This window comes from Oratosquilla oratoria, chromosome 12 (genome assembly GCF_046742065.1).
Source record: "Oratosquilla oratoria isolate Oo_2021 chromosome 12, ASM4674206v1, whole genome shotgun sequence".
NCBI lineage: Eukaryota > Metazoa > Arthropoda > Malacostraca > Stomatopoda > Squillidae > Oratosquilla > Oratosquilla oratoria.
Window position 1 is genome coordinate 2,294,005 of NC_134788.1, and position 20,707 is coordinate 2,314,711.

Here is a 20,707-nt window from a genome sequence, read left to right on the forward strand (position 1 = left end):
GAGGAATGTCTGTGGAGGAAGGACGGGAGAGGACAGAAGATAGGGGTGAATGGAGAAGGGCTGTGTATAGATGATGCCGTAATGCACGAGGGGAAGTGGGTGGGGGATGAGGAAGTATGAGAAAAAAATTGACACAACCCGAAGGGATTTCTCCCCGTGTAAGAGGCCGGTAGTTGTACGAATGGAAATGAGCTAGGGAAACAGTAGGGCATTAGAATGATGACTCAATAATTCAGACTCGACGCCTATTGTTGTTATTAAACAAGATTGGAAAGCGTCGTTCAAGGCGACGTTATGTCTATGTAAACACACCGACGGTGGTGACTGTTTTATAATCGATGATGTAATCAAAACTCTGTAAGCGCATGTTAGCTTCGTTTGACTAATGATGAGGTAAACGATATTGCTAGTGGCATTGCAATGGCTTTCCGGATTGGTGCAAGGTGGAGGAGGAAAAAACTATTGGTGCATGAATTCAAAGTCACGCCCATAAGGAGTGACATTTATTTGAGAAGTCATAGGAGATTGGATTAGAAAAATTAGTGACGTCAGACGAAGGTAGCTTAGCGTAGGATACGGGGATCTAGAGAGACGAGAGAAAGAGATCCTGAGTGTAACAAGACTGTGAAATTACAGTGAAAGAAGAAAATTCACCACCCTTTTATTAACCCAAAGGACGAGAGAACTAGGCACGGGGCCTATGGAAATTAGAAAATAGTGAGACTACAGGAAATACAAGGCATTGGGCCTACTGCTTAAGAGGAACTTGAACATTTAGTGAAACTTGCGTAACGAAGGCAAGGGGCCTCGAGACGAGTGGTATTACAAGTCAAATATAAGTGTAATAGTCGAAGACCGACAGTGGTGGTGAAACCCCGCCTTCTCCTTTTCTGCATGAGGGGACGGAGAGGGGAGGTTGCCGAATTTATGAAGCGGCCTTGCTGTGGATGTACTGTGTCTTGCGACACTGCTTCTGACCCAAGGCGGTGGACGGGATGCAGGGATGACTCGTCATCCAGAAGGTACCAAGATAAGAGGGAGGGAGGAGGGGAGTGGAATATATGGGAAATGGAATGGGTGGGAGTGGTTTCTGTGCCTTTTTCTTTTTGGCTACCCCCCGTGTAAGGGGAAGCCTTTGGTATATGTATTTATCATTACTATACATTTTTTTTTTTTACATCCGACCTAGTTATGGACCAAAAGGTCTCATGCCGGCATGCTCCGCCTTTCTAATATTTTGTTAGAAACCCTTGGGGTTCGATGTCACTTCTCTGGCAACGAGTAATACTGCTGTATAACGCGAGTATGGCGATGCATCATCGTGCATCAGGCAGCTGATGCTTCCCGCGATCATTTGACTCGTACCGAAGAGGTTAATGGAAAAATACCACAACAGTTCACATTTTTAAAATGTTTTAATATAACTCTTTTTATATCACACATACAACATAAGAATAAAGGAGACTGCAAGAGACCATAAGGCCTACACTAGGCAGCTCCGTACAAGCCATCACATTTTTTATTTTATATAGTACATACAAGAAATACAGGCGTATATGTCAAAAGTGCAAATCTCGATATAATAGGAATAACCGAGACATGGTGGAGACTTTGAAGCTGAATTTGAAATTGTGGGATTGCAACACTTTCATCAAGATATAAGTCACAAGAGAGGTGGGGGTGTTCTGTTGTACGTTAGGAGCAATGTCCATGCTTCTGTTCTAAAGTGAAACAGGATGCATATGATAGTTTGAGGGTCCAAACAAATGGACAAAAATGAATGTAGGTGCAATATATAGGCCAAAGTCATTATCATCAGCAGACGATAAGCTGTTGTTTCAAGATCTGTCTAGTTTCTCCAACCGGGACTTTATGTGATTGGATGACCCTACACGGCCATATAGGTAGTCGCTTGATGGATTTTCTCGCTGACAAATACTTAATTCAACATGTAAAAGAGCCCACAAGACATGGAAACTTACTCGATCTATTGATCACTAGCAGCGAAAGCACGATAACCGATGTACAAGTCTGTGAAGCTATTGCAAATAGCGCTAACAGAGAACATTTTTTCGTGAAAAAATATTTATTGCACTGGTCACACTGCAATGGGTTCTCTCCTGAATGGGTACTCATGTGACGTGACGTTTGAAAAGATCCTTACGTGAAAAAAAGCTTTATTGCACAGGCCACATTGGAATGTCTTCTCTTCAGCGTGGGTAGTCATGTGATGTTTGAGATTACCCTTTTGTGAGAAAGCGGAATCACACATGTCACACTACAGCGGATTCTCTCCTGTGTGGCTCATCATGTGACGTTTGAGGTAACCCTTTTGTGAGAAAACTGAATCACACGTATCACACTGGAATGGCTTCTCTCCTGGGTGGGTCATCATGTGACTTTCGAAATCACCCTTTCGTGAGAAAGCGGAATCACACATGTCACACTGGAATGCCTTCTTTCCTGTGTGGGTCATCGTGTGACTTTCGAGATTCCACTTTCGTGAGAAAGCGGAATCGCACATGTCACACTGGAATGGCTTCTCTCCTGTGTGAGTCATCATGTGACTTTTGAGGCAACCCTTTAGTGAGAAAGCAGAATCACACATGTCGCACTGGAAAGGCTTCTCTCCTGTGTGGCTCATCATGTGACGTTTGAGACTACACTTTTGTGAGAAAGCGGAATCACACATGTCACACTGGAATGGCTTCTCTCCTGTGTGGGTCATCATGTGACGTTTGAGATTACCCTTTTGTGAGAAAGCGGAATCACACATGTCGCACTGGAATGGCTTCTCTCCTGTGTGAGTCATCATGTGACTTTTGAGGTAACGCTTTTGTGAGAAAGCAGAATCACACATGTCGCACTGGAAAGGATTCTCTCCTGTGTGGCTCATCATATGACGTTTGAGACTACACTTTTGTGAGAAAACGGAATCACACATGTCACACTGGAACGGCTTCTCTCCTGTGTGGGTCATCATGTGATGTTTGAGATTACCCTTTCGTGAGAAAGCGGAATCACACATGTCACACTGAAATGGCTTCTCTCCTGTGTGGGTCATCATGTGATGTTTGAGACTACCCTTTAGTGAGAAAGCGGAATCACACATGCCACACTGGAATGGCTTCTTTCCTGTGTGGGTCATCATGTGACTTTTGAGGTGACCCTTTTGTGAGAAAGCGGAATCACACATGTCACACTGGAATGGCTTCTCTCCTGTGTGGGTCATCATGTGATGTTTGAGACTACCCTTTCGTGAGAAAGCGGAATCACACATCTCACACTGGAATGGTTTCTCTCCTGTGTGGTTCATCATGTGACGTTTGAGATCACGCTTTTGTGAGAAAGCAGAATCACACATGTCGCACTGGAAAGGCTTCTCTCCTGTGTGGCTCATCATGTGACGTTTGAGACTACACTTGTGTGAGAAAGCGGAATCACACATGTCACACTGGAATGGTTTCTCTCCTGTGTGGGTCATCATATGATCTTTGAGATGATGCTTTTGTGAGAAAGCAGAATCACACATGGCACACTGAAATGGCTTCTCTCCTGTGTGGGTCATCATATGATATTTGCGATAACTCTTTTGTGAGAAAGCAGAATCACACGAGTCACACTGTAAAGGCTTCTCTACTATGTGGGTCATCATGTGATATACGTGACAATCTTTTGCAAAATATAGGTCACACTAGAAAGGCTTCTCTCCTGTGTGGGCCATCACTTGATGTTTAAGATGAGTTGTGAGATAGCCGAGCTATCGATGATACATCTGGTTTTCTTTGTTGTTACCTTTCTGAAAAAAATGAGATTAACTTTTAGAGATATGTAATAGTAGGACTGTTGGTGTTTTGTACATAAACCATTTCATACATGCCATCCTCTATTATGAGATTAATTTGCCTAAAAACACATAGTAAAATCGACTAAAAAAAATGGTCAACTAGTCATTATAGCGATGTTTGCTTTGTTAGCCTAGTTGTGGGTTGAAATTCCATACTTCTCCCCTACTCAAAAGAGTAATTATTAATTACCTACGATGCACTTCGTAGTGGGACTCTCACCTACATGGAGGAGGTGGGGGTTAGGGTGGATTCAACCCTGCCCCTCAATCAACCAGTACTAAAACAAACTTTTTAGATTATCTTATCGACTAACGGTTTATGTCTATAGTAATTGCATGTCTGACATGGGAGAATGTAAACACTGAACACGTTTGATACGTCACCTTATCTATATCTACCAATTGGGCAGCAGCGATCAGAACCAATGAACAACTACACCAATTGAAGCAACCTTTAACGCAGAGGCACACTACTTGCTTTGCTGTCAAAATCTTGCGCACGTCACATAGGGAGTGTTTTGCAGATGACTTTTTGGGCAAACAAAAAGGAAGACAAAGCGTCCCGCCGAGCTTTCTCCTATGTTAACAAAAGAATAAATACAATAAAATGCAACTTGTACAACAAGTGAAATACACACTTGCACAAAAAAGGAAATAAATTAAATCACGTTCATACACAGTGACCTTCGTTCACTCTGTACTCTCTCACATTATCTTTTTTCTGTCATTGTGTTCCTAGTGCCTAGATACATTGGATTTAAATCTATGCACCTATTTACGCTAATTTCTTTTGTCGTCCACATTTCTATGAATAATTTCCTTTTCTTCGAGTTGCCTCTGTGTACCACTCTCGCTCCTTCCCAGTCAACGTTGTGCTGTAGTTCGTTCATGTGTTTATAAAATGCTGAGGCTGCATCTTTCCGTTTAACTGCCCGTTTATATTCTTCAATTCTTGTGGCGAGTTTCTTATGCGTTTCTCCTAAGTGATCTGCATCACAATCCAAACATCCAATGCGGTACACTACGCCCGCCTGCTGAGTGGGTGCTTCCATGTCCCACCCCTACACCAAACCACCAAGTTTAAAGGACTACAAAGGAGAAGCATGCCGACAGGATGCGAAAAAAACTATAAATAGATAAATAGGTAAAGTTAAATTATAACATATCAGTTAAATAGTAAATAATAAATGGACAGATAAATAATAATAAACATATTGAGAAATAACCAATAGTGTGAAAAAATGTCACTTTTAATGTTGTCAATTCCCTTCAGAATCTTAGACCTGCATCAAGTCACCTGAGTCTACGCATTTTAGGGAAAATAGATTCATATGTTTTAATCAATTTTCGTATGTTTAATTTTTGATATTTGGAATCAGTTTTGTGGCTCGCCGCTGTACTTTTTTCCAATCTGTCAATGTCTTTAATGAAAGTCAGTGACCATAAGAAAACGGCATATTCCAATTGTGGTTGAAGTCATAAGATCACGCAATCAGTTCTGGAATCTTGTTTGCTTTCTCAGAGGCTATATTGTTTAGATGATTTGAGATAGTTACTGATAATTAACCTGAGATCCTTTTCACTATCCACTTTTGTTAACGAATTCATAAAAAAAAATTCTAATCGTACTTACTGTTATTTTACCTATGTGTATAACCTTGCATTTGTGTAAAATTCCATTAGTCACTTTTCAGACCATTAGTTTAAGTGATCATTTGCCATTCCACACAGTTTTGTATCACCAGCAAATTTGGACACGATAGATTTCAGTACGTGGTCTATATCATTGATATATACTATGAATAAAAGTGGCCAAAGAACGGAACCCTGAGGAACTCCACTTTGTAAGAACATCTTTGTCTCCGCGAGTTCGGTGGATTATATCAGAAATGTAAAGGTCATGACGCCTAGAAAAGAGAAACCAAGTATCAAGAAAGTAGTATTTCAGTTGCTTGAACTGTGATATCCTCTCATTGATCCTTGTGGCTTTAACACATGTTGTACTACTTGTGTAAAAAAACATCTTGATTGCTATTAACAGCTTTCCTCCTATCCCATATATCTGTAAAACCTCCCACAGTGCCTTTCCGTCTACCATGTTAAAACCCTTTTCCAAATACTAAAAGGCCCAAATTAATCTTAACCCCTTGCTAAAGCTTCCTCGCATGTCCGTCTGCGTGCACGATAATTCGTAGAAAGACAATTGGTCGAATGGGACAATTCGTCGACACGACGTTTCGTCGAACGTGACGTTTCGTCGACACGTAAAAAATTGTACTTTTGGTGTTATATTTCTAGAATATTTGGTAACATTTGTGTTCTGTGTGAAATTTCCGATCATTTGATGTATTACTCAACATAATTGGATTACCAGGCTCAGAGTTATAAATGTTTGAAGTTTTAGACAAATGCACTTTTCGACGACACCTTACTTTGTCGCCATTTGAGCCATCTTGATCATCACCAGAGCCAGCCTATTCTCCAAGTAGATCAGCAGATTTTCTTGGAAGGATCAGCAATGGAGTGTAAAATTGGATTGGATATTTGCAATTTATTGGTGGACAGAACATTGTTATCTTCTGTGCTAGCTCGACCTTTACAAGTACGATCAGGGCAATTCCAGTAAATCTTCGTGGCTCGTTCACGATCTTTGGTGTAGGTGTAGCCTTCAAAAAGTAGACGTACACCACCACGAGATGTTTTGCAAAAATCAGCCATTATCAAAGTGTATCAAAGAGTGTTCTGATTTTTGTAGTTTGTGGTCAATACAGTGTCGACCATTGGGAGAGTGCACGACATTTGGTCGAAAGACATTGGAACACAGCCATGAAAAAAATCCTGAACAACTGTGATATGCTAGTGTGTACGGAAATGCTGTAAAATTATGCTCGCCAAAAACTTACATTGATGTATTTCACATATAATGTGTAATTCTTTTATCTTATTGCAATGTCTCAGTGTCGCCAATCAATGAACAAATGGTGGCATAACAAGTCCTAAATGCTCCTTTTAATTCATTTGATATTGTAACTTTTTCTCACGAAATGTCATCTAAACTACTCTAGCATTCCTCCAAAATGAAAATATATGAATATATTTATTAGATTAGTACTTTAAATGTATTTTTAATATCTGTCGACGAAATGTCACGTTCGACGAATTGTCGCTGTCGCCCAATTGTCGCTGTCGACCAACTGTCGTAGACCCGTCTGTCTTACCACGAAAATCAGACTTTGCACAACATGTAAACACTCTCAATGAGCAGACGCTAAGTCATCGACATGAACCCAAGTTGCTGGTTCCTTCTGAGGTTTTGATTTCTAATAACCAAAGATGCTCCCCGGGTGAATTGAACTTGCACTTGATCGCACATTTGTTTATTGTTTAACTTTACCCATTCATTATTTACGTTACTATTATTTCTATTTATTTGTTCATTTATAGTTATGTTTTCTCCCACCCGGCCTAGTTATGGACCAAAAGGTCCCCTATCGGCATACTCCTCTTTTTTAATCCTTTGTAAATAGAAATGGTTACCCTCATAAACATGTATGCACATCATACCCACACCGTTTACAGCGTCCCAGCCCTGTATCCCATGGCAAAATACTGCCTAACCGTGAGGAGGCGCACATGCATGTATCCATGCTACTCGCCAACAACCACCACTTGACTACTGTTAATGTTGGTCACTGATTACCTAGTTGGTCATATCAATACACAACCATATGAATTTCATATATTGGAAACTCTCCAAAATTGGATAACTGCTCATTATAATGGTGCTGGCTACTACCCTTTTCTATTCTTTCACTACAATGTAAACAAACACATAGTTGCCAGATCTACTCCGTGCACCAGTTGTAACTGCTGGCAATATTACAAACCAATACCGAAGGTATATTGCCCTGAGACTCACTCGAGGAAAGCTATTACATAAAAACAATCAAAAATCATTTTATACAGAACTGTCAGCTCATGGAGGAGTCATATAACTTAAATTATGTAACACAAAAGTTCTCACGACTCATTCAGATCATCAGGTGGAAATTATTGCACTCCATCAAATGCCCGTATATAAATTAATTATAAACTATAATTCGTCACAAAATGATCTTGTAAATTTCACGAAAACAACAAATTCAACAGAACAAGAGAAGAGATCACAACTCGGCAAGGAAATACTGACAGCCTTTTTATAGAAATTAAACCAACGAAGAAATTCCATCACTAGAGCTGATCAAAAATAAGGTATTAATCTGAATGGCGGCCATACCACCATCCATGCCATTTCAATGGTTACATTAATTCAACCAAGATTCTCACCCCTGACCAAGAGGAACTACTTGACTTAGGGTTCAACTGCCTTATTATCTCTAAGCTCAAAAAAGTTCCAAAAAAGAACAGAATGTGATTTTTTTATTGATGACTTTAAGAATTTTTTCTGTCCACTGTGGGTCATCACGTGACGTTTGAGATCACTCTTTCGTGAGAAAGCTGTATCACACATGTCACACTGGAAAGTCTTCTCTCCAGTGTGGGTCATTATGTGGTATCTGAGAGCACTCTCTTCCGAGTATGTTGCATCAAACAGGTCACATTTGAAAGACTTCTCTCCAGTATGGGTCATTATGTAATATTTGAGAGCACTCCTTTCTGAGTAAGCTTCTCTCTAGTGTGATTTATCACGTGGCGTTTGTGATTATCCTTTCGTCAGGAAGCTGCATCAAACAGGCTACATTCAATTTTTTTCTGTTCATGGTGGGTCATCATGTGACGTTTGAGAGCAGTCTTTCGCACGAAAGCTGCATCAGACATGTCACATTGGAAAGTCTTCTCTCCATTGTGGGTCATTATGTGATATTTGAGAGCTCTCTTTTCTGAGTAAGCTGCATCACACAGGTCACACTTCAAAGGCTTCTCTCTAGTGTGGTTCATCATGTGACGTTTGAGGTGCTCCTTTCGTGAGAAAGTTGCATCACTCAGGTCACATTGGAAAGGTTTTCCCTCACTGTGGGTCATTGTGTGGTATTTTAGAACACTCTTTTGTCAGAAAGCTGCTTCACACATGCCACATTCGAAAGGCTTCTCTCCACTGTGGGTCACTGTGTGATATTTAAGAGCACGCTTTCCTGAAAAAAAAACTGCTTCACACAAGTCGCATTAGAAAAGCTTCTGTGCAGTGTGGGTCATCATGTGTTCTTTAAGAAAACCCTTTCGTGAGAAAGATGCATCACACAGATCACACTGGAAAGGTTCCTCTCCAGTGTGTGTCATCACGTGATATCTAAGAGCACTCTTTCGTGACAAAGTTGTATCACACAGGTCACGCATCAAAGGCTTCTCTCCAGTGTGGGTCATCATGTGATATTTTAGACGATCATTTCCTGAAAAAGATGCATCACACAGGTCACATTGGAAAGGTTTCTCTCCTGTGTGGGTCATCACATGGTCTTTGAGAGCACTCCTTCCTGGCAAAACTGCATCACCCTGTTCGCATTTAAAAGGCTTCTCTCCAGTGTGTGTCATCGCGTGATACTGTGTCAGACGCCTCACCAGACTCTATTAGACGATGAATATACGCGATATTAGTATACCCTTTCCCAGGAAATTTTTATATTTACCCTCGACCTGAAACATATATAATGTTTGACATCTAACTTTTAAAGAGCATGTAATACGAGTAACACGAGTTTATACAAATACAGTTTGGCATCAACCAAAACGAAATGGGGGCGGGTAACAAATAACTCGTATCAAACAAGCTTAATGGGAGAAATGAAAGGCTGAGCAAACACTAAAAATGAGACTGGGACAGTAAATATCAATCAGGAAAAAAAAAGCAAAGGAGTGGCTGAATAAACACTGCAAAGAGATCGAGGGCAGGCAAGAAAAAGGGGGTCTGTGTATAATGCAGGGTACAATGGCATAATTGGAAACAATTATCTTTGACAAATTTTCACAGAGGACCACGTTGGAGAGATTTATGAGGATCCGATATTGATTTCTACAGGAAATCACACGTTTTCCATTTTTCAGTGACCCCACCCCTCCCAATCTCAGGGTTGGTGGTTGACCAGTAAAACTTCGCACAAATACCACCAGAAGCCTACAAATGAAACTACAAAATGTTGATTTCTGACATTCTTAAGAAGTGAATGGCTTCAAGTCAATATATCCTAACCTGTTCCTTCCTACACCTACATTAGCTTAGATTCTCCCTTCCCTCCCATCAATTACTAAAACAAGGGGCACGGTGGGAGTACCTTGCTGACTTACAACTATTCAGTGCAAATAGCGACTTCATATACGTTACAAATATTTGCGTCCCATAGCAATCTTACTCGTAAATCAACATAAGGACGTAAAAAAAAAAAAAAAATGCTCGTCTTATCCCGCCTATAATACTATATTAGACCAAATTGTAAGAGGCTGGGAGGAAAAAAAAAAAAAAAGATGGGCAGAAGACGGGTAGGTCATTTATAAACAATAGCCCGACCGAGCTGCGTCACGCCTTTCCATATTGGTTGTAAATAACAGCCAGGGAGCTCGAGTGTACATTTACAATATTGCTGACACGACATTCCTTTGAAGCCTAAGTGAGAATTATGCAGAGTCTCGAGATTATTCTCAGTAAACAATACTGCCGTATAGACTTGAAACAAAGAATCTGATTGGTGAAAGGATAAGGAAAATTCAATTGGTCCACGAATGTAAAACCACGCCCATCATTGGACTAAGGAAATCCTTATGTAAATGCAAAGCTCGTGTACAATCTTGCAAATGTGCTTGATGAAAGGATGGAGAAAATTCAATTGGTTCACGAATGTAAAACCATACCCTTTGGGGAGGATCTTGAATATGAAGTGGTCATTGGACTAAGGAAATCATTATGTAACTGCAAAGCTCACGTAGAATCTTGCATACGTGTTTTTGTGGGGATTCATTTGAAGAACCTCGAGGAGAGAGCGTTGTGTACAATTCGATTTGCCATAAGATATAGAAGATTACTACATTTTCTTTTTCCTTGAAAAAAGACTACAACTAAAAGAAGCGAGTCGCCATTTCCATAAGTGAGTACCCCAAGGACGGCAACAGCGGCAACGAGTAGCGGCATCGAGGGAAAGAACGCACGCAAATAAAACATCTCCGAAGAGAAGCACTCAACGGACCCTACTAAAACATCACCGAAGAGGGACCTTTAACGCACCCAACGAGAACGCACGTAATTTAACGCACGCAACAAAAACGTCTTCAGAGAGAAGCACTCAAAGCATGCAACTAAAGACTACACCTAAAGAATTTCGTGCGACATGCGTGCTTGCACATGTATTGGTGCAGCCAAGCACTCATCGTACGCAGCGTCTTTCAAGAACCAAACAAGATAATTTGTCTACAAAGAAAATGCAAGCAACTACTTACGAACTCCAAGCAACAGACGGGACCACGTAGTGCACGCAAATCCCTATCCTGGTACGAGGACGAGCTAGTTTGCATCACCTTTGTTAAAGCCTTGGGTCCACTTGAACACCTCTATTATATCACCCTGCACTCTGCCTCTTTCAAGAAAGTGCAAGTTAAGGTGCCTAAGCCTCTCTTCGTAAGGCAAATTTCTGAGTCCATGTATCATTTTGGTCATTCTTCCCTGTACTGATTCTAGTGAATTGATGTCCATTCTGTGGGACGGAGACCAAAACTGTACCGCATAGTCAAGGATGGGTCTATCACTAGATAGAGTTTAATAATTACTTCTGCACTTCAATTCGTTACCGTCCTAGCAATGAAACCTGATGCTTTGTTAGCTTTATTTTGGCGCTAATGCACTGTTTCCTGGTTTTAAGGTCTGGACTCACTAGAACTCCCAAGTCCCTCTCACACTCAGTTTTTTCTAAAAGCGCGTTACCTAAGCTGTATTTATTTTCAGGGTTGTGTAGCTCTACGTTTAACATGCTACACTTAGAGATATTGAAGTTCATTTGCCATTTCACCAACAATGTGAACAATTTGTTAAGCTCATCCTGCAGAATCTCTGCATCGTCTCCTGACCTAATTAGGCGTCCTATTTTAGTGTCGTCCGCAAACTTACTATCATCACTATCTATCCCCCTCATATTCATTCCTTACACCTTTACTAATCTTTCTTCATTCATTCTTTCCATGTGTCCAAACCATCCTAATACTTTTTCATCAACCCTATCTCCCAGCTAACTTTCCACCCCCGTTCTCCTTCTCACCTCCTCATTTCTCATTCTATCTATCCTAGTAACCCCTATCATACTTCTCAGACATTTCATCTCAAACACATTCAAACTCCTCTCTTCCTCTCTCATGTTCCTTGTTTCTGCTCCATACAGTGCTGTTGGCACAATCGCTCCTTCATATAATCTCCTCTTAGCATTCATTCTCAGATGTCTATTTCTCATTACATTTTTTAATGAACCAAGGCGTTTACTCGCTTCTCTCAATCTACATTCTACCTCCACCCCCACTCCTCCCTTTCCTGCCACATACGCACCCAAGTATCTAAAACTATCCACTTCCTCCAGTTGCTCTCCCTTAATGCTCACTTCCAGTCTACTGCCACATTCACCCCTTGTTCATCTCATCACGTTACTTTTACCCACATTTATCTTTAGCTTTCTTCTATCACATACTCTCCCAAACTCTGTCACCAACTTCCTCAATCCCTCCTCCGTTTCTGCCACAAGCGCAGTGTCGTCCACAAACAACAGCCGGCCCACCTCCCACTTTTCTCCATTTTCTTTAACCATCTCCAATCCCTGACCCACTACCCTTGCATTTACCTCTCGCACTACCCCATCCATATATAAGTTGAACAGCCTGGGCGACAAAACCCATCCTTGACAAAGTCCCACCTTTACCTTGAACCATTCACTCTCTCCATATCTAATCCTGACACAAGCTCTATTACTCTCATAAAAACTCTTGACAGCTCCTAGAAGCTTTCCCCCTATCCCATATATCTTCACAACCTCCCACAGTGCCTTTCTGTCTACCCTGTCATAAGCCTTTTCCAGATCCATAAAAGCCAAAAAATCCTTAACTTTTCCTATAGCTTTCTCACATATCTGTCTTACCACAAAGATCTGATCTACGCAACCTCTACCCATCCTAAATCCACACTGTTCCTCATCAATTACTCCCTCTCTTCCTCTCCTAATCCTCTCAATCAAGATCTTCCCATAAGCCTTCCCAACTACACTTAACAAGCTAATCCCTCTGAAACTACTACATTTACACTTGTCCCCTTTTTCCTTGTAAAGTGGAAATATACAGGCACTCCTCCAGTACTCTACCCTCTTTCCAGCAAACATTAAATAACCTCACCAGCCAGTCCACCATCACTGTACCTCCTTTTTTTGGACATTCTGCATGGCATCCATCCAGACCAGGTGCCTTACCTGCTTTCATTATCTTAACTGCCTTCACTTCATCCTTCCTTATTTCTCCTCCATTTTCCTCACTCATCATGGTCATTTTCTTAGCATTTCCTACTGCAACTATCTTTCCCTCCCTATCCTCCTTCACATTTAGCAACTCCCTAAAATATTCTGCCCATCCTCCCCTTACTGCCTTCGTTTCCATTATCATCTCTCTATCTGCACCTTTTACATATTCTTCTCTACTTGATTCACCTCCTCTCCCTCACTTTCTTTCCAAAACATCTTTTTATTACTTACAAAATTTTCTGTCATACTCTTACCCCACTTCACATCTGCTCTCCTCTTTACCTCCTTTACCTTTTGCTTTACTTCTCTTTTCTTTTTACCTCTCATATGACTCCCTCGTCCTATTTTGTAACCAATCTGTGAAAGCTTGCTTCTTCTCTTCTACAACCTTCGTTGTTTCCTCATCCCACCATTCACTACCCTTCCTTCTATTTCCTCCTGTCCTTCTTGGTCCACACACCATCCTTGCACACTTTGTGACTCCCTCCTTGAACCATCCCCATTCCTCCTCCACACCTAACTCTACTCTATTCTTCACTCCCTCCCACTCCTCCTTCAGCTTCTTCTTGTACTCCTTCTCCTTTTCATTTAAAGAGTTCACTCTAAGCAACTCCCTACCTTCTGTCCCACTCCTCTTTCTCCATCTATCCTCCACTCTCAACTTACCTTCCACCAAAAAATGATCTGATATTCCCCACCCTCTCCCCTTAGCACATGTACTAAGGGGAGAGGGTGGTTATAACCAGGTTATAACCAGTAAAATGCTAAGGTTGAAACTAGGAATGAAAATCTTGGAACCAATCCATTACTCATTGCAAGGACTAATAGAAAGTCAGTTAAAACATTAGATAAAACTGACTTTTATGTTATTTTGTATAAAAAAAAAAAGCACTTGTACATTCTGGTGATAACTGAAGAGGAATCTGTCTTCCCAGATCTATTGATAGGATTTGCAACATTGAAAAAAGAGGGCATAACAATATGTCATGCTGAGCTAGGGATCTTAGTGAAATCACAGTTAAATAATTTTGGCTAGGCATGAAGAGAGATATTCACTTACATATTGACTATTGCTTGAGATGTACGGAGGTAAAAGGAAATACACCCAAGTCTACTCCTGTGCTATCATATACTACACCACATAACCCTCAGGAAAAATCCACTTAGATACACTTGAGTTGTCTGAAAAGGGTACATGTATTTCTTGCCATTGATTATCTGTCAAGATTTTGCATTTGACAAAACCAATTCCAAATAAGAGAGCCAAAACAATTGCTTCAGTAATATATGAACATGTAATCTGTAATTTCACAACTCCCAAGATCTCAGTTTCAGACAATGCATCTGAATTTAACAACAAAATCTTGGAAGAATTATGTAAGTGATTTAAGGTAAGCAAAATTAATATACAAGTCAATTATCCTCAAAGTAGTGGATTGGAATCCTGTGTGTCCTGGAATCCTTTGTGCAAGATTTAGTTGTCGCAATTCTGGTCAAGTCATGTCCTCCCTTGTCCCAATGCCCCAACTTGTAAGGATAATTAACTCACCTAGGAAAGATTGTAATGTCCAACCTTTCTTTGGTGAAGTTAAGCTATCATTCTATCATCTCTTGTAAACTGCATACTTAAGTGTTTCTTCAATAATAACAGAGGTTCCTTTTGCTTCTGAATTTAGATTCAATCTGTACAAACTGATGCCCTTCCCAATGAAAGTAAATAATTCAATTTTTGAACTTGACACAACAGTAATAGATCCACTAAATTACATCCTTTCTCTAGATAACTTAACAGAGGGTACAATCTTTAATGATAACCTTAAAAATTGTAAGATCCCTAACAATATTCTCTATTTGTGCCATGCTTTTATTTTATTTTTATTTTAATGAAGCAGCCTTGCTGTGGATGTGCTGTGACTTGCGATGCTGCCTCTGACCCAGGGCAGTGGACAGGGTGCAGGGATGACCCGTCATCCAGGAGGTGCTAAGATAAGATGGAGGGTGGAGGGGAGTGGAGTGTATTCAGGGATGGAATGGGTGGGAATGATTTTATGCCTTTTTCTTTTTGGCTACCTCCCTTGTAAGAGGGAAAAAGCCTTGGTATATGTTTGCGTGTATTTTCATTCTATTTATTTATTTATTTATTTATTTATTTATTCATTTATCTATTTATTTTTTTGCTCCATGAAGCATTGAAATAATTTTGTGAAGTTCCACTAGCTAAGAAAATGTCTGTAATACAGAATTGTCACTACAAAAAGGATATTTGTAAACCAGGATACTTACAGAATATCATGACAATATAAAATCGGTACAAAGGAAATAAATAAAGTAGTGAGTTCTGAAAAAGACCTTGGAGTGATTATCACAAAGGATATGGCACCTGATAAACAGATAGAACAAACTGCTATGACCAACAAAGAGGGCCTTTACCTACTTGGACGAAGGAATGGTAAAGAAACTAGTAATTACACTGATAAAGCCAAAACTGGAGTACAGTATGCAGCAACACTATGGACACCATCCCAGTACTGAAAAGAATATAAAGAAAACTGAAAGATTCTAAACAGCAATTACAAATATGGCCCCAACACTTTCAAAACTGCCATATGAAGAGATTGTTAAAGTTGGAAATGCCAACTCTGGAACAAAGAAGAAAAATAGGCGACCTACTGACCATCTATAGAATCATGAGAGAAATGGTCATTAATACAGAAACTGACAAGCTGGAAAGGATATGCAACAAAGTGCCACATGACAATGTCCACAGTCCTACATTTTCTTGCTTATTATCATAAAACAATTTCTATAGATGTAGAGTAAATAATTCATATGCATCAAGGATAAAATCATCATTATATTTTGCACTTCTATTTCATTTATCAAAACTGCACAAAAATATATTTTTGCACTTCTATTTCATAAATACATTAAAACCATACAAAAACTAAGTGGATATAGTACGATAACAAGAATAAATAAAAAGAATTTAAACCATTAGAATTGTCCAATCAGAAATAAAGTCTTAAATCAGAGTATGACCAAAGTAATATAAAGCCATCATGCACAGTATGAAAAGTGGAACAACTATTATCCTATTTTTCATTTTATCATTATCATTTTATTATTATTACTATTATTATTTTGGTTGGAAAATAATACCTCCTCTGTATGGACACCTTAATTCCCTAAAAAGGGAAGACAATAATGTGGCCAATAATTGCACAGGATGCAACCTGCCTACCTACATAGAAACGTCAGAGATGGGAGTAAAAGAACTTTCAAAAAAGCCTCCCAAGATCAAATGAAGAATTCTTTTCAGATATCAGTTTCAACATCTGATCAATTTGGAACATCAACAATTCAACGTCATCAGCTTAATTGATTTTAATTTCATATGTCCACTTTTCTATTTCTGTGTTGGGAAATGGAATAAGAAGTGCAAAATATGCAATTGTTTGTGTTTTTATACAGGGATTACCTTTGTCTTGTGGCATTTTGTACATAATCCTGACTTTAGTAAATATTACCTTACTGGTTTACAAGAGTTTCACGCAAGAACTTGAGGTAATTTAGGTGAAAAAATAATGTATTCCATAATCCAAAGTCACACTATACTTAAGGATGTAAATCGCAATATCCACAAAACACTCAACAGGCTATTAGACTTGATTTTTTTTTTTTTTTACAATAGTTTTCCTGTTGATTTCATTAAATCGGGTGTTCTGTTTCAATCAGAAAACACTTGTTTGTACCAATCCCAACCCTTATACCAGTCATGTCTGAGGACTGCATTGGGAAATAAGTATTTAGAATTAGAGAGGAGTGCAAAGACAGTGATTAATGAGAGAAACAAGGACAACATTGTTCAAATAACACAATAAAAGAAGCAGTTTTCTCCAATTCTGACCATACCTAAGATTAGAGAACACAATCACAGGAGGGTTCACTATTCTTTAAAAGATTATTGGGTTCGTTATTCTTTACATTAGTATAATCAGGTTTGCTGTTCTTGATATAGATATGTTGGGTTTGCTAATCTTGACATTACCTGAATTAGGGAATACTGTGGGTTGGGTTAGGTTATGTTGGGATAGCCATTCTTTATATGAGGATCATTGGGGTCACTGCTCTTGACATGATCCATATATTTTTTTCCCAACAGTTTTCCTGTTAATTTGACCAAATTGGGTGTTCCATTTCAATTGGAAATCACTTGTTTGTACTAAACCTCCACCCACTCCCATCTGGGAACTGCATTGGGAAATAAGTATTGCGATTTAGAGGAGCATGCAAAGCCAGTGATTAATGAGAGAAATGACAACAATGTTCAAATAAACGATAAATCAATCACAGTATTCTCCTATTCTGACTATATATAACCTACCCAGTCCCTCTCTCCCTCATGGCAAATAGATTTTTCAATAATATTTGTTCATTTTGTTTCTTGTATTCAATATGAGATAAGTTAAAACAAGATAATTTTCATTCTCTTCCATACATATATATCTTTTACAATAATGTATACTTATGATTCTACATAATTCTAAGTATTCACAAATATGTTTGCTAGTCTGCAACCCTTCCCTATATCATGTGCCAGCCCATGCTTGGATACAATAAATTCATAGTAACATCAGCAACGATTTTCAAAACACTAAGACGAGCATCTCTCTCTCTCTCTCTCTCCCTCACCAACAATTAGGTTAGGTTACATTATGTTAAATCTCAAGGCTGCAATTCTTACCTGTATCACAACTAGTTTTATCATTTTGAGTATTTTCCACCCCAGATATGAGTACCACAAATCAACAGTAACATCAGCGGTGATTAGAAAAGACTAGCATGCATCTTAACATATACCTAATTCTACACCTAAGTCAAAATTCTTATTCAGTACTTGGAATTGTTCTTAAACATCAGCATATACTGTTAACTACTTCCTAGTTCTTAAGGGGATATTGTTATTTGACAGCCCCCTCTACAATTTTTGAAATGCTGGCTTTCTTTCAACAAAACAATACCTAATTTGATCTCATTACTAACCTACAGCATTCTAAAGTATCCATCACCTAGACAGCTACAGCAATAATGGCCTGCAACTTCCAGGCATCAAACTAATCATCATCATGTAGGCTCTGTCTGGCAAATGCCTACAATCATCTTTTCCTTACCTGTGTGGTTTCCTTCTTTGCTTACAATTTTCGTGACACAAATGTCTAAACTATTTCAAATATCCTTGCAAATGTACAGAGGCACTTTTAGAAATGTTTTGACATGGTTTACCCGTACTTAACAAAAATATTTGTAATCATAAGCTCTATCAAGGGGTAACTAATCTGCTTTGGTTTCATAATTCAGAAATCCAACTCCTTACGATCTGACTGTTCACAAGCTGTAGTTTACTTAAAAGTCCTGCTCAATGTAGGAAGTAGTGGTGAGATATTAGCAGAACTGTTTTTTTTTTCCATCAAAGGCATGTATGAAATAGAAGTCTTGCTCACAGGCATACTAAAGCTGTCTAAGAACATCGGTTATGATGTGAAGATATGTGGGGTTTGATTGTTAATGTAGGATTTGTTGGATATTGTTCCTAGCCTATATCAATATACTTAACACTGCTGATTGAAGAACTGGATCAATCTGTTGCATAGAGATGTATATGCACCTTGACTTGCACTGGAAAAACGAAGAGGGTGACGTGATCTAATATATATTCAAACGGGTCAAGATTAATTATCATTTAGACAGCAGGGCAGTACTCATAGTAATGGCCTCTTGCAGTCTCCTCCGGTCTTCGGGGAGCCGTGTCGTCGATTGGTTTTCCTCCTCTCAGGGCGATAGTGTTATTACACTCTAGGAGGTAGTGAAGGAGGAAGAGGTTGGTCATACCGAAGTGTTCGCAGTCTCTTTTCTGCCGTCCGTCTCACTACTTTCCCTCAGCACTTGTATCCCAACCCGAGTCTTGTGAATCTGACAATTGCATAGGATGCAAGCGAGGGAACGGGGACTGACCGCTCTACCATGTGATTTACAAAGTTCTATCTTAAGGCGTTTTTACCAACGCATCCAGAATATCAAACGCTATCAAACATGTTTGAAGTCATTGGTAAACACGACTTACTGTGCTGCCAGACGACCCTCGCTCGCACCGTCTCGGAAAAAGTGTCGTACGGATCATAACAGAGACAGCATCCGTGGTGGGAACATCAAGCCAGACTACGAGAATTGAGCCAAGGGACGAGACAATGGACAACAGCACCGACTCTGATACTCATATGGAAGATGACGAAAACCAGTCTCTTCTATCAGGACCTATGATGCCTCTATTGGCAGTTGCAAGCGTGGCAGAGATGCAGCCAGAGCCAGATATGGGTGCAATGCAGGAAAGGATGTCTTTTTGTGGCCAATTCCTCCTAAAATTTCTGAAATTGCACATGAATTCCAAGAAATGGGAGGAATTCCCGGTGTGGTAGGGGCTCTGGATGGATGCCACATTAACATCAAAGCTCCATCACCCACGCAGGCCGATTATGTTGATAGAACACAAAAACACAAGTGTCATTTTACTTGCAGTTTGCTTGCCTAATAAAAGTGTTTCCTACATTCAAGTGGGCTTCCCGGGATCTGCACATGACAGCCGAGTGCTAAAGTCAACTTCACTTTATAAGAAAATCCAAAACGGTGACCTAAATTATTTCCCATCACCACAATATCATATTGTAGGAGACTGCCTTTGGAGTCCAAAAGCATGTAATGGTACCATTTAAGAACTCTGGAAACTTATCGCAAGCACAAATTCTCTGCAATACTAAACTCTCCAAAGCAAGAGTTACCATTGAAAATGCTTTTGGTTTCTTAAAAGGTAGGTTTCGACGATTGAAGCATGTAGATGCTGATATTCTTCGGATACCTAAAATAATAAAAGCATGCTGTGTTCTTCACAACATATCAATAACTCAGCCTGATGAAATTAACATCCTCGAGAGGGATGGGCTGGTGGATGATGCTGTTGAGTATTTCAGTTCTTCATTGTTGTCTGCCCTGCCACGAGACCAGGCTGGTGTGCTAAAAAGGCAGGCAATAGCGGCAATGCTACAGTGAGTGACAGGAAAAAGTAAAAGCAACCTGGAATATGACTGTTTAGGGTTTCAATAATTAGCCAAAATATATTGTTTTTTTTACATTTCTTTACATGTTACAAAAATATACAAAATTGATCTTCTTTTCATATAAAACAATTATCATAATCCTTAGGGCCTCAGAATTGTAATTATTTAATGTGATAGGAATGGCAATACCTTCCAGCCAATCAGAGTGCGTGTTAGCTATTCCGAGCATATTCGCTGCCGTATCTTCAAACGCCTCTCCCAGTCGTTTGATAAAACCTTCA

At 39.6% G+C, this 20,707-nt stretch overlaps 1 protein-coding gene across 1 annotated transcript; it reads right to left on the reverse strand.

Annotated features, from left to right (window-relative positions):
• Positions 1–1,153: 1,153 nt before the first annotated feature.
• LOC143030900 (uncharacterized) lies at positions 1,154–19,370 on the reverse strand. The gene is made up of 2 exons (XM_076194142.1): positions 18,489–19,370; positions 1,154–3,795 (listed from the first exon to the last, which is right to left on the reverse strand). The coding sequence occupies exon 2, from the start codon at positions 3,653–3,655 to the stop codon at positions 2,279–2,281; it is 1,377 nt and encodes a 458-aa protein (XP_076050257.1). The 5' UTR covers positions 3,656–3,795; positions 18,489–19,370; the 3' UTR covers positions 1,154–2,278.
• Between the last annotated feature and the right edge of the window lie 1,337 nt (positions 19,371–20,707).

Bases quoted from the DNA above. Each gene is read 5' to 3' on its own strand.
- LOC143030900 (XM_076194142.1), bottom strand. From the start codon at position 3,655: ATGATGACCCACATAGTAGAGAAGCCTTTACAGTGTGACTCGTGTGAT.